The sequence below is a fragment of the Crocodylus porosus genome, unplaced genomic scaffold (genome assembly GCF_001723895.1).
Source record: "Crocodylus porosus isolate Cpor-Errol unplaced genomic scaffold, CroPor_comp1, whole genome shotgun sequence".
Classification (NCBI taxonomy): domain Eukaryota; kingdom Metazoa; phylum Chordata; order Crocodylia; family Crocodylidae; genus Crocodylus; species Crocodylus porosus.
In genome coordinates this window covers 9341557-9364357 of record NW_017728915.1, presented here as the reverse complement: position 1 = coordinate 9364357, position 22801 = coordinate 9341557, and the positions used below count along the sequence as shown (strand labels likewise).

General features: G+C 42.7%; 1 protein-coding gene across 1 annotated transcript in view; it reads left to right on the top strand.

The window, feature by feature from the left end:
- The window catches only part of NFATC3 (nuclear factor of activated T-cells 3), a 152609-nt gene that overhangs the window by 47646 nt on the left and 82162 nt on the right, over positions 1-22801 (top strand). Inside the window, exon 4 of the mRNA XM_019535415.1 lies at positions 5905-6067. Coding sequence (XP_019390960.1) covers positions 5905-6067 — 163 coding nt within the window. The remainder of the gene's footprint in view (positions 1-5904; positions 6068-22801) is intronic.

The following is a 22801-nucleotide window of genomic DNA, read 5'->3' as shown; positions in this document are numbered from 1 at the left end:
GGCTCTTGGATGTTTTTCCTCTTGGGCTGCTTGGTCCCCCTTCATTGAGGGACATTTGGCCTTTTTTAGGCCCTAGCCCCACCTCTGGGCCAATCAGCAGCTCTCTGCTGCCCTGCTGCCCTGTCCTGCCCCTCACAGTGGGCTTCAGTTTGTTGGCTGTGGCCCCCTTGCATTGACTACTCAAGGGTCTAAGGATCAGTCTAGCAGCAGCTGATCTTCCTGCTCAACGGAGGTCCCCCCCGGGCCCCACCATAAAGCAGTCTTCTACCACTGGGCTTGCCCGATGCCCCACTGATTATATACAAAGCAGCCCTTTTCTCCACTGGACTCATTGAGTCCCTCTATAAGTCCACAAACTAAGCCCCTGTCCTAGGCTGACCTGGCTCTTCCCTAGGCCCTTGTGTTCAGCACCTCTCTCATAGGGCTGTCCTGGCCCATTGCTCAGGCCCCTGTGCATACCACCTCTTTCTCCAGGATGGCTCCACAGCTCTAGGCCCATAACCACTTCTGCAGGGCTTGGGACCCCAGCAGGTCCCTAGGAACCTCCTCCTTCCTCATAGTTCCTACCCTAACCTAACCTCCAGGATGTTCCTGGAAGCAGCTGATCTCCATCTGGGCAATGTTACTTCAGCAGCATCCCTGCAGTAATTGGTAGCTCTGTTCCTCAGGGCCTTGGTCTTCTACCCAGAGTGCCCAAGCCCCCGCCAATCTGGTGGCCTTCTGGGTGTCATGTGAGCACCTGATTGGTTCTGTTGTCATTTGTAGGCTGCTTTATAGCCAGCTCAAGCCCTTAAAGTGGCAGGCACCCAAAGGTGCTCCGCCACATTACTATAGACATGTATCCTCTTGGCTGCCATTATTCATCTGTCAGTTTGGTTTTATGAACATTTTCATGTCTCTTCCCTGTGGTGTGGTTATTTTAATATCCTGAATCAATTCAGTTCTGCCACCAGTAGTCGCCAATTTAAAATAATCTCTATTAACTTTCTGGTGTCTACAAACCTGAATGTGACAACTACTATTAAATTCCTCCCTACAGGGTTTTCCTTCATTATTTTTCTCCTAAATGTCTTCTTAATGGCAGTTCTTCTCTTAAATCTATAATCTGAAGATGTTTGTGTTCATTCTGAAGTTCTTATTAATTGATTTATGAATCTGTCATTGTCCTATCTGCAGAATCAATGTAGGTTTCTTTGCTGCTCAGTGTATCTTTATGCCTGTTTGTGTGCTTAGAGAATGAAAAGACCAATTTCTTAAAAAAGACTGTGTCAAAAACCACTAAAATACTGCTTGAAATGATTGGCGATAGGTTTTGTTGATGTTTCCTAGTGAAATATTTGAAAGTATCTGTAGATCTAATTGTTCCCCACAACCTAAAAGTGAGACACTTAATTTTTTTAAAAAGCATATGTTTTGATAGTTCTTGCTCTCAAATCCTGCATTGAAATTATTTGAGGAAAAGTTAAGCCTACAGGTTACTTCTCACACTAATCTGGAGGCTGTTTGCATTTTTATACTTCTAAATACAAAGTAAAACTTTACAGCCTTAAACGTTTTGTCAATTACTTGAAATGAGAACACCAACTTCTACAAATTCCTCCAGTGCTCTAATCTTTAAATCTTTAAATCTCTGTTTTGTAGTGTGGGCTATATCTGGACACGTTAAAATTTGAAGTTTAATTGGATTCAAACTATCCTACCTCAAAAGCAATTAAAAAAGTGCTAACAAATTGCCATCATTGAATCATCATGCCTCCAAGTTTTGAACACTGATAAGTCAAAGTTTTGTGCCATAAGAGGCTCATATTTAAAATTAAATAAACTAGTCATAATAATATCTTTTATAGACCTCCGTAAAGATTTTCTGGAGAAGGGAATAGTCTTTGGAGAAAAAAATCAATCACCCCTTAGTGCGGTGATATCCAAAGGGTGGCGTGCGAGAGTGGTGAAAGTGTGCTGTGAAATATGACACTTTTCTTTCTTTTGTATTTCAAGTTGGGAGGGCACAGCGTACTTGCAGAGCAGAGTGCTCTGCAGCCATGTGCCCGGTACGAGCCCAGTGAAGTAAAGGGCTGCTTTATATAAGATCTCTGGGGCTCTAGGCAAGCCCAGGGTGAGACATATGAGTTATGGAGGAATGGGACCCCTAGTGAGTGAAAGAGTCAGCTGTCTGTGGATTGACCCGGGGCTCTTGACTGGCCCAAGCTGGGACCAGGGCATGAGTGGCTGAAGGGAAAGTATGCCCACTATGAGGGGAAGACCAGAGTGGCGGAGAGCTCTGGTACCCTGACTGCCCAGAGAGCAGGGTCAGGCTCAAGTGAGCCCTAGGTTTCAAGGGAGAGATGAGAGTGAGGGGTCAGTGAGCAACCAGTCTGAAATGACAGAGGCTGAAAATTAGCCACCTGATGGAACTAAAGGAGCTGAGAGAGAGATGGGGACAGCAACTGGGGGTTATGTGATAAAGTGGAGGCTGGAAGAGCGTGCCCAGGAATGAGCAGCCCAGGAAGAACATCAAGGAGCCCAGAGGGGGGTGAAGAAAGACCAGGGCAGGTAGGCCTACAGTGGTCCTGGAGAATGACCTAAAACTACATCCTTCTAGGGTTGGATGGTGTGGGGGGGCTGCTTGTGGCAAGACAGTCTCCCGAAAATGATACACCTGTGCCTCCCTAGAGATAGGTGAGTATGGGGCACCAGAAAGTGTCAGCCCTCACTGCCTTGCGAGTGACTGTGGAGGGGAAAAGCTAGGGGAGCAGACCCTGAGAGAAAACCACTAGGCTTGGGTGGCAACACAGGGGCCCAGAAGGCTGAAGGCCTAAGAGTGAGGCTTGGGGGACAGCACAGGGGCCAGGAGGGCCCAAGGCCCAACACCTGAGGGACTGAGGCTTAGTGGGAGAATTGAATAAGTATTAGGCCAGGTTAGAGGTCCAGGAACATCAAGAGATGCCTGAGGCATGAGTGGGCCATAGGCCAAATAGGGGGTCCAGGCATGTTGAGACATTTGAGGTCGGATTGGGCTGTAGGCCAAGTTAGATGTCTAGGCATGTCAACAGACACCTGAGGCCTGAGTAGGCTGTAGGCCAAGTTTGAGGCACCTGAGGCCAGAGAAGTGTGGGGTCGTAGGCCTGACAACCCATCATAGAGTAGAACCTGATTTGGGTGGCCTGAAGGTCTATACAGGTCAGGACTCAGAGCGCAAGGGATGAATCCTGAAGGGCTGTATACAGTAGGGAGCCTGGGTGGTCCTGAAGGGCTATACAGAATAGGGCAATGAGACTGAGGTTCAGCAAGGTACAGTGCAACTAAGGCCCAAGAAAGGGACAGAGCGAGTGTGGCCCTGCTAGGGTTAGTATCAAAGAGGCTCAGCCTGGTAGTGAGTTTGGCCCAATAAGGGGCCAAGAGAATTGTCACCAGTATGTGATGACATCTGTGAGTCATGCGACATGGTGAAGGGAAGGTCAGAGCTGTGTATTACAGCCTTGGCATCAAGGTATCAAACGGGCAACCTCCCACCTTCAGTTACAAGAAAGGCATGGCAGGCGAGTCAGGTGTGTGGACTGCCTCAGACAGGTGGGTGGGCCAGAGTTGTGACTGGCCTCGAGATGGCCTGCTGCCACAGCCACCAATTTTAATCCAAAAAAAAAGGGTGTCTGGGAAATGCTGCCTTAGTGCAATATATTGCATGGGAAAACTATCTGCAGGGTCACCTTCAGTAGTTAGTTCCCTTGTTCCCACTGTGGGTCACTATTTCAGGTGATGGGTTCTCATGCCATATTTTCTCCCAGTATGTTACATACAATACTGCATCTTCCCTGAGACATTCTTGTTTGTATGAAAAAGTAGATTTAGATAAGATTGAGAAAATAAAAGTAGCTGATTCTTTTGCTTTTGACCCTGCACAACTCTTTATTATAAAAAAAAAAAATCACTTCTCTTTTCTTTTTAGTAACTTTAATTCTGACATTTTTCTTTCCTTTTTGCAGACTGAAATCTCCAGTCCTCCCCTCTTTCTAATTTTCAGAGGCATCTAGGATCATTAACTATAACTGTGAATGCAAGTCTACAGTTGATAACCAAATGCAAGTATTTAGGCAGCACATCTTTGCCTATGGTGAGTATCTGGAAGGACTGGACTGGCACCCATCAATTTCCTTCTTATTGCTGACATCACTTGTTCTCCTCCAACCACCTAATCAGCCCACTATTGTGGAAGAAACAGCAATCGGACATCCTCAGTGGGGGAAGAAGAGCTTCTGTTCTGGATTCTAGAGACTAATTTAAGGTCATTTCTGTCTTCCCTTCAATGAGAAGCAAGGAATGTATACTTCTCCTGCTGATTCCCACCCTCCCGCAAAAAAAAAAAAGCACTCCAGGAAAGCTGGGTGTATTTTCTGTCTTCCTGAAGGAGAAATGCATTTAGAGGTGCCTCTTGAGCAGAGGAACAGAAGGTGGACAGTACTATGGATGAGTGTTCTTAAGGAAGGAGGCCAACTAGATGCCACTTCTCCCTTTTTGTCCCTTGACTGGTTACAGTGATGTTTGCAGTAAAAGGTGGACATATGGGATTACAGGGTGAACCAGAGTCCATCCAGATACTTACTGAAGACAAAGCTGTGCCTCCATATTTTCTACTGGGAGGAATGATTCTCATTCAATTCTAGTAACAGTATATCTTCAATTTTTGGATGTGTCTTAAGGTATTTTTCTTGTCCCTTGAAGAATTTGGGTTCTGCTTTTAAAAGGTAGAACTGTCATTTGTGGACCTCCCTATGGCTTCAGGAATTGCTTAGGGTTTTGCAGTTTAGGACAGAAATTGAATAAGAAACTCTGAAAAGATAAAATCATGCCTATGATCAACATTTAACCTATGTACATTTTCTTAGGAGGCAAAACAAGGTAGTATAAGCACTTTCAAGCTTAAAATTCTACAATAATAGGTTCTCAGGTTACTGTGTTAATACAAATGTAATTTCAAAAGGAATGTTTGTTATATTACTGAAACACAGGGCTGCAAGTACTTAGATTTTTAAAAAATGGATTGAACTTTTAGAGAGTTTATACATTATTTGTCCTGCTAGGTGTTTGAGGTAGGTCTGATGGTTCATCTTATTAGAATCTGAAATATGCGCATCTATTCAGCTTAAATCATTAGCTGCAATGTATAGGGAGCTTATTTTTCCTGTAAGCAAGGGGTTGGCAAGCTATGGCCCACAGGCCATGTCTGACCCATCAACTGATTTATGCAGCTGTTTAGCTCAGTTGGTTAGAGCATGGTGCTAATAATAACACCAGGGTTGCAAAGGCATACCTATGTCTTGTTGCACTAGGCTTCTCCACTATCCTAAAATTACTCATTTCTTTTAAAAGATATGATGAGTCTTGGTACTCTATTCATCTCGGTAGTAGCTAGCAATTTGGAGAAAGTAGACTTTAGAAATATCAAACAATTATGTCAGTGATCCTTCATCTTTTTCAGGAGGTAAAGTCAAAGAATACCAGTCCAGCTTCCTGTAAGATCAAAGTGACATTCAACTGTCCTTTATAATTTGTCCTTTTTATTTATCATAAAGCTGCCATCATTTAAATTTGCTTGACAATCTGAGAACAAACACTGATAGGTAGGATTGCTATAGAATAACCTCAATAAAGTCATATATAGAGTTACTCACAGGGCCATGTCCCTGCATGATCTTAATCTTAGCCAGTATTTCTCTTTCCCCTTTTCAGTAATTAATGATCCCAAAAGAAATGCTTTTTTTTAAAGTACAAAATAATGGAAGCAGAATCTTGGCTCTTATATGTAAAAGTGTATGACTGGCTTGTCAAAAGGATGGCAGTAGTTATTTTTGACTCTTTACTTTGGTCATATGGCATTGTTCACTTAAATCAATTGTGTATATCTTTCAGCACATCTTCATTGCCACCACTAGACTGGCCTTTGCCAAGTCGTTATGAACAATGTGAGCTGAAAATAGAAGTGCAGCCTAAAACTCACCATAGGGCTCATTATGAAACTGAAGGCAGTAGAGGAGCAGTAAAAGCATCTACAGGTGGACACCCTGTTGTGAAGGTATGAAGTTTAACTTTTACTGTGAACAATTTGTGTTGTTAAAATAAAATCTCATTCACTTACTAGTGTGTACAGTAAACTATAAGCTTTTTTGATAATTCTGAACAGGTAGCATTTCTCTATAGTTATTTAATTTTACAGGTATAAAAACATTGTATAAGTATGGAACTTATATAATTAATTTCACTGTATATTATAGTCTTGCCAGTGGATTTATGATGCAGTATTTAACTTCTGCTATACTGACAGGAACCGTTTCGGGGGGAAAATTATAGCAGGTTATGTGTACTAGATCATACAGAAATGTGTACCATAAGTGTGGTAGAATACAATCAAAACGTCTTACCCTCTGCATCAGGGATATATTTCTGAACATGATTGAATAGTGGTAGTGCATGATAAACTGGTGGTGATGTCTTATTGGTGCACCCCTAGTCTCAATCAATTTGTCTTGTTGGTGCATCCCTAGTCTCAATCAATCACAGCTTCTTCCCTTCCCCATTTTCACTGGACTCTGTGTCCTTGTCTTGATCTATACTTTTAGTCTGCAGATTGTTCCTTTACCTTTGCCACCAGAAGTCCCTCCCCTTGACCCCCCGGAATTACTTCATTCAGCGAGAGGTTTTGCCATCTCTAAACCAGAAAGATACCAAATAATACTATAAAAATACCAAAAAATGTACTATAGCTTTCATTAATTTAATCTCAAAAAATATTTTTGTCCTGATTTACATGTGTTTGCATACTACACAGAGGTGATAGTATAATAGCTTAAAATGAAGTCTTACTCTTGCATATTGTGGGAGGTGTATGGGGGGCGTGATTGGGTATAGCTTTGTGGGTTATGTGGGGTGTGGGGGAGGGGGTGTGTGTGTGGGATTTGTAGGGCTATGTGTATGTATAGGGGGTGTCTTGTGTGTGGGGTGTGGGTGGGTATGGGTTTTCTGGGGGGCTGTGAGGGTGTGCGGGGAAGGTGGCTGGGGAGGGTTATGGCTTGTGTGGAGTGGGGCAGGTTTACCTACAGCCTGCCCCACCCCTTCTGCCACAGGCAGAGTACCCGCCAGTGCTTCTGCAAGCCCAGGATCTGTGTTCCTGCCACTCCTAGCCCTGGGGCACTGGTGTGGGCCCCATGCTTCTGCTTGTTGTGACTTGCCCCCCATCTGCCATTGCTGCCCTTCTCCTGCCGCTTTTCCGTTTCTCACCCCCCGCCCCCAGCTGCTCTGGCATCATGTCACAGATGCTCCTGCAGTCCTGGCACTGCAGGTGGGAACCACTTGATGCCAGAGCTCAGTGGGTGGTGGGGAGCATGGAGCGCAGCAACAGCTGGGCAGAAATGCGGGACCCAGGCTGGTGCAGTGGGGCCAGCACTGACGGGGCCTAGAGCAGGGTGGCAGGAAACTAGGGCTGGGCTACCAGGAGCTCCCTCCTCTCCCTGCTTGGGGAGTGCAGCCCAGACCCCAGGGTGGGGTGGGGTGGGGTGGGCTGGGACCAGGGCTGTGCCAAGCTCTTCCTGGTGGGGTGGGGCTGCACTGGGAAGGGGCTATAGTGAATTTGTGGTGGCAGCCCCTGCGCATAGCCCCTTTCCAGTGTAGCCCTGCCCCACCAGGAAGAGCTTGGCACAGCCCCGGCCCCAGCCAATGCCATGAAGAACTGGGGCCACATGCCACCCCCTTGCCCTCCTGGATGAGCGGCAGGAGCAGTGGCAGGAGCTGCCAGATGAGCTGGCAAGTGCCAGACTAGCTGCCAGACCAGTAGGTCCTGGCTGAGTGGCACACAGTGGTGGAAGCTGCCCCCCGTCTGCTCACACCTCCAAATAAGCTGCTGGTCCATTCCTCACCTGCCCTGCCCTGGCTGGGCAATGCTTGCCCCAGGCCCAGCCCCACATCCTCCCTCATCACAGGGGCCCTGATCTGCAACCCCAGCCCCTTTCCTCCCCCCTCCCCTTCCACCACACCAGTCTTACCAGCTGGAGGCAGCTCTTCACTCTGCCAGGCTGGGTATCAGAAATGAGATCAGTATCAGCCGATATGCCCCCTTAAAAATCAGGTTTTGGTATCGACTGCAAAAATCTCTATTGGTACACCCCTAGTCTCAATCAATCACAGCTTCTTCCCTTTCCCATTTTCACTGGACTCTGTGTCCTTGTCTTGATCTACACTTTTATAGTCTGCAGATTGTTTCTTCTCCCTCTTTCCCACCTACCAGAGAAACTGGTTTCCTCCTTCACTCTGTGTAGATTCCCCAAGGAACCTGCCCACCCCCCTTTTCCCCCCGTACTATCAAATATCCCCATACTATCAATAAATATTGATAGTATGGGGGGAAAAGGGGGGGGGCAGGTTTCCTATTCTTAACTTGTTCTGCCCTACCCTGAGGCAGGAAGAGTCCAGTTTAGTCTAGCAGACCTGGGCTAAAGGAGATATTCTCAGTTACTGCAGGGATAATGCAGTTTCAGAGATTCAAACATGCTTTTTGAAGATGGAATGTTAGGATATTTTAGGTGCTAAAAATCTAATTCTCTGTACTATTCAAATTTGGGTTTTTTCCCCCTTCAAATACTTGTATCTTCTTGGAAACAGCAAAAGTTCCCTTGCCCTGAAAGACCTCCCTGTTAATTTACAGATCTCTTCTGTGAAACAGGAGGATCCTAGAATTGTACAAATAAAAGTTTTCAATTTTTTTAACATGGACAAAACATTTTTTCCTTAGCATAGTTTTTGGAAATGGCACCACTGGTTAAGCAAGGGAAATGTGTAATGGGAGCCTATATCAGGGGAATATCAGGTATCAGTCCTACTTGGCTATATATATTATGTCTACAGACTTACAAAGTCTTAAATCAAAGGCAAGTCTAGCTTTAAATCAGAGGCATGTCTATAAAGCTATCTTTGGTTCAGTATTTGTGCATTGCATTAAGATGGGTATTTTGCTATAGTTTATGGATTTCTATAAATAAAAATCTGTAGCATACTTTTGTTTGCTGGAGTTGCCAACAGGTCTGTAATTTTTTTGGATATTATTTCTGTTTTTCAAAAAGGATATCTGAATCAGATCAGTGAGATGACTCATTTAGGCAAAATAATGGTTAAAACTGGTTTTAGAATTTCTGCATTGTTTCTTAATCTCATGCTTAAACCACTGAACTATGACTGCCTGAATTAAAATTAGTACAAATGCAAATCAGCATTCTATTCACAAGTTATTCTTTGTCTGTGTGATGATATAAATGTATTCAATACAGAGCAAGTTGTTTTGCAGCTAAACATTGTTTTGTTTTAACATGCTGCTGAGAAATAGTGTAGTAAGGATCACATTTGGTGAAAGGTAAACATTAAATAGCTGTAATCAAATTAAACATTCTTTTTTTGTGGGGGGAGGCACTTTTTCCAGAGGTCTCACCCAAGTATACAACATGAACCTAATTCATAATATGCATGACTGTTTACACATGTTCTGAATTTTTATTCCATTTTTATTGCTGATCTGTTAAATCTGTGCCAACCAGCTTGGTGTCAGTGCATGATCAGTGATGGACAACCGCTGAGCTGGCAAACTGCTCTTCCATGGTCTTTGTTTAGTGTTAATGTGTGACTGTCTCAAACTGTACTTAGTTTGTAGCATCATAGATGGGCTTCTAAGATGTTCTAAAACATTATAAAGTCTGTAATTCTGTAATACACATGTACTTATTCATGAGTTGTAACAAAATTCTGAGATAGTAATATATACCTTCAGTTTATGTGCAGGCATAGTCATGCTGTACTCTGCCTGTTGCTAGGAAACTAAGCTTCTGCCAAATTTGGCATCTGTTGTGAGCATAGTTAATCAGCTTATTGTTTTCAATATGTGGAGAAACTACATGAATTGAGCATCTCACTCACTGCTGGATGACTGAATGGACTTTCATGCTTAAAAGAAAGTGAAAACATTTGTTTTGCTTTAAGAGTGTGCGATGAATTTCTCCTGTATTTGTCCTTTTTAATGGCAAGATATTTTTAGCCATTATCTACTGTTTTAATCTGAGTTTGGTTTAGGTTTTAGTTCTTGGTTATATTCTAGTTCAAGTGCATAAACTAAATGAATTGTCTTTTCCTTGTTAAAAATCTAGGGGAAAAGCCTTGTTTATTCCTCCTGTGTGAAAATCATTAACTTGCCATTATTGCTATTTGTGGCTTGGCTGCCATCACAAAATTGCCAACTAAATATTCACCACCTCTGATGTGCCACCTCTAAGTGTTCAGTGAGTAAAGCATTTACTCAGTCTTCATGAGTGTTCTCTTTGAATCTATGCTTTAGAACTATGCTTTATTACTACTGTGTTTTAGGGGTATGTTTGAGAGGGGTCTTAGCTCTGGTTTAAATACAGTGTTAAACCAGTTGCATTTTTGCAGTGATATATGGAAACTCTTTATGTTGGCTTCAGCCTGGCTTAGACTGGATGCAGTCTGGTGGAAAGTAAACTAAACTTAAATTTTAGTATTTTGAAGACCTTTACATGGAAAATAGAAAAATCATTAATATAGAATGGTAAAGAGTCAAAGAGGGAACAGCTGGAACTTTTCGCAGACAGGAAGATATAGTATTTGTTCTGTGCATCATATTCAGGAGATATTGAAGGTTTTTGAGATTGGGAAAGGGGAGAATCTCTTCTTTTGTAATGAATTAATGCCTTTAATAGGTTTAGGGCAGTAGTTGGCAAGCTTTTCAGGCCCAGAGTAACTCTGTTCAGGTCAGAGGGTGTGTGCTGGGGCCCATCCATCACCACTGCTTTTCCCTGTTGTGGCACCCCAGTGAGGGCCAACAGCCAGCATGTCTCCCCACGACAGCATGGTGAAAGCAACTGCTGACAAACCCCCCTGCCACTGAATGCCACTAAAGCCCCACATCCACAGGTCAGATGCAGCCCATGGTCCATATGTTACCTTTTGACTGGACTTGTAGTTAAGAGTGAGATTAATTGATCAATGAGACCATTCCAATCACAACTTGAAAGCTTTATTAGGATATAGGTTTCATAGAATTCATAGACATTAGGGCTGGAAGGGACTTCATAAGATCATCGGGTCCAGCCCCCTGCCCAAGCGGCAGGAAATTAGCTGGGGTCAAAGGATCCCAGCAAGATAGGCATCCAAATGTTGCTTGAAAATCTCCAGGGTAGGTGCTTGCACCACCTCTGTGGGGAGTCTATTCCAGGCCTTGGTGGTTTAGACAGTGAAGTTTTTCCTTATGTCCAGCCTAAAATGGTTTTGCAGGAGTTTGTAACCATTGGTCCTTGTCTTCCCTTGGGGTGCTCTGGTGAACAAGTGTTCCCCCAGATCCTGATGCACACCCCTGATGTACTTACAGGCTGCCACCAAGTCACCCCATGAGCCTGTGCTTCTCCAGGCTGAAGAGCCCCGTGGCTCTCAGCCTCTCTTCTTAAGGCCTGCTCTCTTGCCCTCTGATCATGTATGTGGCTCTCCTCTGGACTCTCTCAATGCAAAGACCTATTGGTACTAATAAAGACAATGCTTTGGCAGTCTTGGATTCAGAAAGAGCAGGCTGGCTGGTGGGGTGTCTCTGCTTTCCTGAGGATTCTTGCTGAGTTGTTTCTTTCTCCTGAGCTTTGGGGAAGGTCCAATTTGTTGCTTGCCCCAGCCCAATATTTATAGATGGTTGATTTGACATGCTAATAATTGATCTCTGCTTGTTTTATATTTTTTTTTCACTAGAACTTTTGGAACTAGATTTTAGTGGACCTGGGAAAGAAGTCAAGGGATAAGCTAGCTAAGGTTCTTTATTTTTAAGTGTTTGACCCTAATCTGTTAATCATCTGGTAATTTTTGCTTTAATCAAGATTCTGTTAATCAGTTCAAATTTGTGTTTTTAAGATGGTAGAAGTAAAGATTTCTTATCTTTTTTATGGCTTGCCTTTTGGTTCTTGGTCAGTTATTTACTAACTTTGCCCTTTCTACCCTCCAGGCTGCCTTTGGGTCTATAATCATTTGAACATGTTAGCAAAAATGTATTTATTATAGCAAAATAACTATTACTACATTTGATCACCTTAGTTATTACTCTTTTAGGGTTGGGGGTGCACTGATAGAGATTTTTTGGGCCGATACTGATGGCCAATTTTTAATGAGTCATATCTGCTGATACTGATCTGATATGCAGCCCTGCAGTGTGGAGAGCAGCATCCAGCTGGTAAGTTTGCTGTGGGGGAAGGGATTGGGGGGAAGGAAGGGCTGTGGTGGGGAAGATCAAGGACCCCGCAGTGAGGGAGGGAATGGGGCTGGGGCTGGGGTAGGGGCAGGTGCAGGACAGGGCATGGGATGGAGCTGTGGCTTGTCCAGGGGCATGGGGAGGGAGGGTGGCTTCCGCCGCTGCATTCACCCTGGGAGGGCATGATGGGCATGTACCCCCAGATCTGCATATGGGGCGGAGCAGGCTGCCACTGCAGGCTGGGGCCGAGGACTGCGCTGGGCTCTTCCTAGTGAGGGTGCTGAGCCGGGCTGTGCTCAGGGCAGGCAGTGATGGCACTGGAAAGGGGGCTATGGTGAATTTTGGCATAACTGCACCCCCCCCCCTTCATTCCCAGTGCCACCACCTCCCCACGCAGCCTGGCCCAGCCTGCTGGGAATATCCTGGCACAGCTCTGGCCCCAGCCTGCAGTGGCAGCCCGCCCTCACCCTGTGCACAGATCTAGGGGCACATGCCCCCCATGTCTTCCCAGGGTGCATGCAGTGGCAGGAGCCGCCCCCATGGATGAGCTGCAGATCTGTCCTATGCCCTGCCCCACCTCAGCTATGTAGTGCCTGCCCCTGCTCAGCCCCACTCCCTCCCTCACCACGGCGGCTTTGATCTGCCCCCACCACCCCTTCCATCCCCCCTTGCCCCTTCCCTCACAATAAACTTACCAGCTGGACCTGTCTGCTCTCCGTGTATTCTTTTTTTCTTTTTGGATTGAATTTGTCTGCAGCAATTGTGCATTGGATTAGTATAGTTTTGTGGTGCAGAACCTTTTTACCTGACAGGCCGGAAGGGCAGTGCCCTGTCTGTCTGTGGGTTGGATTCCACTGGTGGTCCTGATCCAGCACCTGAGCTGGCGCAATGGGAACCTCCAGCCATGCAGAGTGGGGCATGGGGCAGTCCAGCTGCAGCCCAGCCCTGTGGGGAAAAAGAGGGCAAGGTTTAGCTCTGCAGGAAAAGGGGGAAGGCTTGGCCCTGCAGTGGGAAGGGACTTAGCTGGCCCTGCAGGCAGAAAAGAGGCATGGCCCGGCCTGGCCCCAGCCAAGTCACACAAAGGGAAAGAGGGACATTGCTTGGCTCTGTGGGGAGGGAGGGAATGTGGCTTGGTGACAATCCAGATGTGGGGGAAGAGGTGTGGCCTACTTGTAACTGCCAGTGCAGGGCTTAGAGTTTAGGAATTTCGTAGGTGGAGGGTGACCATATTAATGGCCATTGCTCCCCCACTGCCAAATTTTCTGCCCCATGGGGTGCCTTTCAGGCCAAATGCAATGGCTCCGCAGGCCACATTCAGCCCATGGGCCAGAGATTGAGTACCTCTAGTATAGTTCATTAGTACAGTTTTTTACTTTTAAGAAATATAGTAGTATTACATTTCAGTAAGCAGGACTTCTGGAGGTATTGGGCCACAAATGGTATGGAGATGTGGCTTCTGCAAAATTTTGTTTTGTTTCTTCATTCTGTAGGCCTTTTGCATGACCCACTTGTCTTTATGGTGACTTGCAAAGTATTTTAAAAGATGGGCTTGTGTCCCTTTATAATGTGTCTTCAAGGCTTGAAAATTTGCCCTTTCCATGTTCCACCATTTCAAAGGTCTTTGAAGGCTGGGAGAAATAAGACTTCGGTCTATCTGACCTCCTACACCATTATTGCCTTTATTACCATCTCTTTGTGCTGGCTATATTTACACCTAGATAATTAACTATTATATCAAAACCAGAATCCCCCCTTCCTATTAGATCTGTACCACAGAGCCAATAATGAGAATTTCACAATACCAGTAATGGTATCTCATAGAAGATTGATTTGGGTTTCCTCAGGTTAGATTTGACCCCTCCTCTGGAGAAAGTTTGATCTTATATTTTCATCAGGAATATAACTGGGTTATTATTTACTTTCCCAGCTCAGTTCATGAATGGAAGGAGCCAGAAGTATGAACTCCTTGGATTCTTCTACAGTCTCTATTTTACTGGCTACCATGGTTTCCCCAAGCATGGAAATCCTATCTTGGTTCATCTGCGTCATCTTACACATTGATGTAAAACCTTAATAGAGGTTTCTGTAAATGAAGGCTGGATGTTAGGAGTGACAGCTGTCTACAGCAGGCATTGGCAACCTACAGCTTGTGGAGCATTTGGATCTAGCTTGCAGACATGAAGCTTGACAGCATTTGCACTCTCTTGGGGTGGGTCATTGTGGCCTGCAGCTGGAAAAGGTTACCTATCCCTGATGTACAACAATATGCAGTTCCTTCTGTATCTTAGGAACTTTCTTCATTCTTACCAAATGAAGCTGTTAATGAGGGCATCTTGGAATTAATCTATGGCCCATGCTGTAACCATTTTTAAGAATAGACTGCCATTATGCAGTCCCTCCAAAGGTTGTGGGGTACCTGTCCCACTGTCAAAAACCTTAAAATTCATGAGCTAAATTCTGTTTCTCTATGTACGTTAATGGTATTTGTATAGTCACATAACCATGGATTTGACATTTGTCTCATGGCAAAATAGAGCCTATCCCCAGCAAAACCAGAACGGACACCAGAGGATCCAAAAATTGAATCTCTTTAGAAAGATGGTCTATTCTGCTAGCCATTATGTCTTTACATCAACTTATTAGGTTTGCCAGGGAGACAGTTTTACTGTCAGTAGGACATAATCTCCCAGTTTTAGACAGACATCCCCAGGACTTTTAAAGGGTGAACTTAAAACCACTTAACAAAGATCAACAACTTGCCAAGCCAGTATTACAGGCAGTGCTGGATGTTTCAGACATAGGTGCAAAACCAACAGGCAGTTCTCTCATTTGAAGGTCATGACTTCTTTAACTCACACTAACAAACCACTCCAATTTTTAAAAGACTGTAGATTGGCACTAGGTTTTTATATTCCAGAGGAAAAAAAAGGTCAGATCTCAAACCTTCTTTTGAAAAGTCAACATCCCTAAATTGCTAGCAAGAAACCCTCTGACTCTCCCAAGCAAAGACCTCTGCATGAGAAAAAGTTTATATTCACCTATTGCTGCAGTTCACAGGACACCTGGACTGAGGGAGTAAGCGTGATACCACAATAAAGGGTTCTGGACTGAACTACAGGGGTTTATACTATTATGCTCCTTTTTACTAATAATCACTTCTTTCTTTTTGGATGTTTTGGACTGGAGTTACTAGAGATTTCTCAGTCTGGTCAGGATCAGGTTACTCAGGTTACAAGGATTATTCAGTAGAGTTTCAGTCTTCACCAATTCTTCATTCACAGTCCTGCCTCTCTCTAAAGTATCTCAGGAGATATTACTACAACAAGGGGTAGTTTTCTGCAGTTTCACATAGTGAATAAAATGCCTCCAAGCTCTGGAGAAAAAGGGTTTATTTCAAGATGGTCACTCCTAAACTTCTATAATTTCTTTCTCCAACCTCCCACAATTTGCTTATGATGTACTTGACTTCAAAATACAAATAGTTTTCTTTCCCAGTTTGGTATGAAATGCAGAAATTTAATGTGTTCTGTATTCTTTATCTCATTGGTGAAAATACTGAATAATACACATCCCTTCCGAATGCCTATTAACGAATCTTTCCAGTTTAAAAGTGAGCCATTATTAACTACTCTTTGAATATGGTTGTCCACCAGTTGCATATGCATCTTAAAAGAGCTTCATCTAGATGAGAAGTAGGCAACCTTTTACTAACTGCAGGTCATATCAACGCAGCCTGGTCCTAAGGCAGGCTGGAGGTTAGATATTCTGCCACGAGATAAAGGGTGGGCAATTAATTCAGCCAGAGGGCAGGTGAATGGGTTTTGGTGAGTTGTTGAGAGCTGCATGGGTAGCCTCACCCCTTGACAGGTACTCAGCCCCCTGGTCGCCATCTTGGGACCAGAAGTCCCCCCCCCAATCCATGGCCTTCGCAGAAGTCCTCCCCTTATCCTGAAAGTCCTCCTTTGGGTGGGGTGTGTTGCCATCTTGGAACCAGGAAAAAATGTCATATACTAAAAATTAAACAGCTACTATAACACATTTTAATTTTATTTCAATTTTTGTCCTGAATTAAGTGTGCTTGCATAGTGTGTAGAGGCAATTACATAATATCTCAAAATAAAGTCTTACTTTTGTATATTGTATGTGTGTGTATGGTGGTGATGGGAGGTGTAGATGCATATATCGGACAGGTGCATATGTGGGATGTGTGGGAGGGCTTGGGGGGCATGGGTATGGTGAGGTACATTGTTGGGGGGGGTGTGAGTATGATCCCAGCTGGCTGGCCAGATCCAGCCTGTGGGCCATATTTTTCCCACCCCTGCACTAGGTAGTATGTTCTCACACAAAACAGCAGGGTGTATAAACTTCCGTGGCCATTTCATTTTTTGATGTGCTTGGCAGGCTGAATAAAAAATCACTTTGTGATCTGGAGTCACCCAGTGAGTTGTAGGTTGCTGATCCCTAACCTAATCTCTATTTCCCTAGTTTGCTTAAGAGACTATCATGCAATAAGGTATCAGAAGCCTTAGGGTTTATGAACTAAATTCCTTCTGCACCTAAATAGCATGTATGTCACTATGGTTTTGGAACTTACTGGCCAAAATACTGTTTGCTTGTTTGGGTTTTTTTAATCCTGTGATGAAATTGAATCACTGCATGCCAGTGTTTCTGGCATGCAGAGGCTATCCCATTTTAGCCTAGTAGCCTAATGGTTAGGCCATTTGCCCTGGGGCAGGAGATATGGTTTTTAAGCTGTGCTTATCCACAATGGGCTTGATACTGTGTCTTCTGATTTTCAGCAAAGTACTCTAATCACCAGACCACAGGGCAGGCATTACCCAGACACTTCTCCAGCCACTGTCATTTAAGGGTGCAGGCATGTATTTGAAATGTTTATGCAAGTAACAGGATTGGAAACATTTAAAAAAAACATAGCATTTTAGCCACCAGACAGCTGTGCCTTAATGTCACACTCTGCCAGCTGAAGCACTTCAAAATTGCCTCAGCTGCATACAATAGAGTGCTCTCCAGCCAAAGGGTGGTAAAAAAAGCAGGAGGGGAGCAGGTTAGCCTCTCCAGTTTGACTTTACAGTCCCTGCCTCCCATTCCTAAAGCTCCCATCTTTGGGAGGAGAGGGAGGGTGAAGCTGGGTTTTGATGTCACTGGGCACATCTACGCAAGACATTGCAGAGCTGCCTAATTAGCTCTGCAATAAAACATCACTGTCTTCACAAGCGGTGCTGTTAGGACAGAGTAAACTACCTAACTTTGCCACAAGATAGTACTTGTAAATACAAGTCTTGTCCTGCACTGGAATTCTTTACTCTGCAGCAGTGCACATGTAAACCCTAATAGGGTTGGCTGGAGCATGATAGTGCTTCAGTGCAGGGGCTGCTTGCCAGCTAGCACCCCCGTGCCCCAGCCAGCCCTTCTGTAGCACATTGGGCTGGTCAAAGCTGAATCCCTGGATTTCCTGCCAGCTGGGGCTCCTCTGACCTGGTTCAACATGTAGCAGTCCTGGGCACACATGTAAATGCTGTACCCAGCAGCATTTAACTCCAATGCAGTATGTGCCAGAGTTTATTGCTTTGCCTTAATAGCACATGTAGACGTGGCCAGTGAGTGCTTGGCCAGAGGGGGAAAGAGTACTGTGAGGTCTCCTGCCTCTGGTAGGGGGAGGAGGTGCTCTGGGGGAGCTGGAAAGCACCCACTGACAGTCTGCACCACTCTTCACTCCCTCTGTGATGATGGAGAAAGAGCACTGTGAGTCCCCAGTTGTGTTCTGTACAGTGTGCAGATCTAAGATGAAGCAAAGTATTTCTCCTCATTCCAGCAGGTATTTACTATTTCAGACTGTTACAGTTGTTTTTGGAGTTTTAAAGGAGTGCGTATATTTGTATGGCTCATCCAATAAACCACCTTGCAGGCATTGGAAATGCTTCAAATACAGCATCTGTCCCATATCCCTTGTTACTTTTCCCCTTCCCATTTTCAGCCAGCTTCTCCCTGTTGGTTTGAATCAGATTTAGCAAAGTATCCCCTTGGTTTTTTTCTCTCCCTTCTGTATTAAAGACTTATCCTTAATGCATACCAAAAACAGTCTGCATCCTGTCATATTACTTTCCCAAAATATCTAGATAGTTAAAATCCCCTGTTACTGCTAACTTCTGTGGTTTGGCTGATTACACTGATGGAAAAAAAACCCTCATCCACCTCCACTTTAGCTCCCTGTGTTGGTGCTATCTATGGTAGACCCCCACTATAATATTGCTAGTGTTCTTCACCCCTCTTTGAAATTAATTCTGGCTGATTGGAGTTAAACTCTTTTGGTAAATTTTTTTAAAAGTCTAATTATAAATCCCTTTTCTCACCAGTTTTCTGGGGCTACAATCTTATAAGATAAGCAAGGTTTACATTTCTAAATGTTTTAAAAACAAAATCTGAGAAACTATTGTTCTTTATCATACCCTTGTTCCCAGAAAATAATTAAAAAACAACCTTGTATTTACCATTATATATTCAATCTTGAGGTTAAAAAATAATAAAAACTAACATTTTTGCAGGTACTTAGAAATACAAAAGCTATTTTTCCACACACAGCTGTATTTAATTTTATTTCTAATTTACTTTAACACATTGTACAGAGTTACTTTGTAAAGTCTAGGAAATCTCCATTCAAAGACATTTTTCCTATGGAGAACTTAATTTTTCAGGCTAGTTCTGTAACTTTCAGAACCTATTCCAGTCAATTTGACAGGGTGCTTCAAATTGAAAAGTTTGAAAAGTTTGAAGCATCAGTAAACTTCTGCAAGGCTACTGATATTACTGGTGACTCCAAGAGCTGAAGTTTTAGTGTTCAGTTCAGTTACCACATTTCTTCCTTTACACGTTTAGTGAGCTGGGATTTCAGGACTGTAAGTCCTATTTTTAGAGAGGTCTAATTGTATGTAAAAGCCCTCTTTCTAATCGTCCTACTTTGGAAATCCAGTATTACTGTAAGAAATAAATTGGGTAAAGAGGAAAGAGATCCGATGTGTTAGTCTTTGTCTTCAGTCAGAATCATAGGAATACTGTATTAAACACAAATGGATTTTAACACCTATTAAAACACAATGCTTTGAAAGTTTGCCGGGGTATGGCAATATTTATTAATGAACTGTGAATTTAAGAGACTATTTCAGCTTAAAAAACTATAATTATTTTTGCAGTGAAAATTGTTTTTTTGTTTTGGTATGGTTTGATATGTGTTGTTAGAGGCTACAAAGGCTAGGCTACTAAGCATATATCATACTTTCAGTCAGCAACAGTTGATTTTATAACTGAAGATTTAACATAATCATATGAGTAAGCTTATTCCAGAGCAGAAAGAAATGTAGTCAGGCTTACTGTTATCTTTAGTGACTCTCCTTCAATTTTAAAATTTGAAAGACTGAGCATGTTCCATTCCTCCATAGATGTGATACAACCTTTGAATTTTGATAACTCTGCTAGTGATACTTTACTTACTAATAATACTAATAATATAGCTTTTCTTGGTAGAAAAACAAGATGTTTCAAATTAAGCCATCAATGGCCTGAAATGCTTTTTAAAAATTAAAAGTATGTTTCCTTAGGTAATGTCAGTTTTGAAGTAGCTTTTACAAAATAACATTTTTTTTAGCTTAATGAACTATCCACCAAACTAAAAAAGTATATTTCATCTTTGCTTTATATTAAGTTCTACAGAAATAGTCTTAAACATGTAATATAAGAATTGTCAAACTTATAGATACTGGATTTAAGAAAGCAACTTCTGCCAACTGGATTGTTGTCTTTAAAAAGAAAAAAGAAAAAACCTTTCTCACAGATTCTGAACTTCAGTTGTTGCAGTATTTCTTTATGATTGAACTGTTACTTATATTCTTAGTCTTGTAATATGTCTCAATATTACAGAATTCCACATAATTTAAAATGTGACTTACAAATATTTACAGTTTTCTGAGTGCAATTATTATGTGTTAGTACTACTTTTTAGGTAGGCTTGAACAGGTTTAAAGTAGGTATATTGTGATTTTTTTAGCAAATGTAAAAAATGATGCATACTCTCCATGCATGCATACAGAAGTTATCAATATATAATTCAGAATACAGCTAGAACTACTTTGCAGTGAAGCTCCTCTACAGCTTATCCTGTAGTGACCTCCAGTCTTTAGCCTTCCAGCTTTAGTTTAACTTACGCATACACTGACCTTTGCTATGGAAACGATATAGAAACACAAAAAACAACTTGGCTGAGTTTCTCCCACAAAGCAGTGGGTGGTGTGTCACAGTATACTGTTACATAGGAGGGTTTTTAGAGGTCAGTAGTGACAGTGTGAAGTAACCTGTTCATTATCTGTTCATTATCTGTAACATGCTGCTCATTCTCTGGGAAAAGGGTACATGTTTTGTAGTGTGAGTATGTCCATAATGATATATGTGAATGGAACTGTTATTAAATATGCTTTAAAGTGCCCCCCTTTGTAATAGTACAATTCAGTTTCTTCTTCACTCAATCACCAGTTTAATACACTGTCTGAAAAGGGCATGTAGCTGAGTCTGGGGCAGGCTGGTATTAATGTCAGCGTTTTAATATAACCGAGTCTCCATCATGGTGACAGTGCTGCACTTAGCATGTGCTGTATAAAACTTCGTTAAATTAAATACCCATGGTTCTAAAGAGGAACAAGGTGTTCCTATTTGTATGTTTTTTAATTTCCTGATTGCTTTTTTTGGAGAAAGCAAATAAGTATAGCTGCTCTCTTGGCAGATTAAGTAGGTATAAAAAAAAACTTGTGGTAGCTGATATTAATTTTACATACAGTTTCTTTAGAGGGTTTTTTTCTTGGTAGTTCTTTCCTTTACTAAATCTCTTTAATAAATTTCAGGCTGTCAAGTTATAGTACTGTACATAAAACATGAGCTGCATAGAAGAACATTGTTCGGAAAGCTGTGAAATGAAGGAAATGGAATTCTCATTTTTTCCTAATAAAACTAACCAGATTTTTCCAGAGACATCGTTTTTTTTCCCCCTTGAATTTTATTATAATGAAATTTTGTTGCTGACATAACAGGTACAGTTGATGCCTGCTACTGGCAACTTAAAGCAACCTGGTCCTAGGTTGTTTCTAAGTAGTTGTTGCTAGTGTAGGGAGTGATATCTGAATATGTGGCAGGCAGAATGTTCCCAGGGGAGATGTTACTGGTAGGTGACTTGCTCTTGCCAGCTATTGCTGCAGATGGAGGCTTACTTGAATGCTTGAATAATGGCTGAAGAAGCTTCTAGTATTGCCGCACTCTTCACCTGGTAGAGATTATTCCATTTGTAAAAGGTAAATGGTAGTTCATATTGCTCAGTGCATGACACAAGAAGGAGTTGTGTTTTGTGTATGGAATAACATAAAGGTTATTACCTCCAAGATTTTACACACTGTGCACTATAGAACATCCTCTTGTCTCTCTAAAGAATATCCTTTCCTCTCTCTACCAAACTGACCACAGCTACAATTAATGAGGGGTGCCCTGTGTCAAGCTCAGCACATAACCCACTTCTGTTCTTTGTTTCCAGGTAGAGTATGGGATTATGGGATAGACCTGCTGGTTGTTCATAAAATACCTTGACACACACATTGATTCTAGTTTCAGTGCGTGCCCCTGAGCTCTAGTGTTATATAAACTCTATCATAATGCATATACAAAAAGTAAACTGGTGTCACCGCTCAAATCATTGCAGTGGCTCTTTATTTTCGACACTAACTTTTGAGTGCTTTTCTTTGTTACTTAAAGAATATTATAGTTGCTTTTCTCGAGCTGTGCATTTCTGTATCCTAATTTATTTGGATTTGTTCTAAAGTATCCAGACTATTGTAATTCTGCGCTGTGGCAATGCTCTCCCATGATTGAGGTATTTTGGTATTTTGTGGTTACAAATAAGATGAAACTCTTTAAAGTCATATTGGACTGATATCCTCTCTCTTAGTGTCACTGGAGTAGTAGAGAAAAGCTAGATCACACCACTTAATCTGGGTTCACAGTTGCTTTGCCCTCAATGTATTGGTGAATCCAGTCCCTTACGTTGCAGTTTACTTACTGGCTTGAAGTGCTGTCTTACAGAAGCTAGTGCTACATGAAAGGAAGGATTGGAGAACAGTCCAATTCCTCCCCAATTCTTATAATCTATTGCCTTAGAGGACTCCTCCTGTTTCCCAACTAGATTTATTTATAACTTATCAAAAAATTCACTTGATGTCCTAAAACAGTCAAGTTCTGTACAGTTAGGGAAGGTGTGTCATATCTATAGATTTCATAGACATTAGGGCTGGAAGGGACCTCGGAAGATCATCGAGTCCAGCCTCCCACCCAAAGGGCAGGAAATCAGCTGGGGTCATAGGATGCCAGCAAGATAAGCATCCAAGTTGCTTTTGAAGGTGTTCAATGTAGGTGCTTGAACCACCTCCGATGGCAGACTATTCCAGACCTTGGGGGCTCAGACAGTAAAGAAATTCTTCCTTA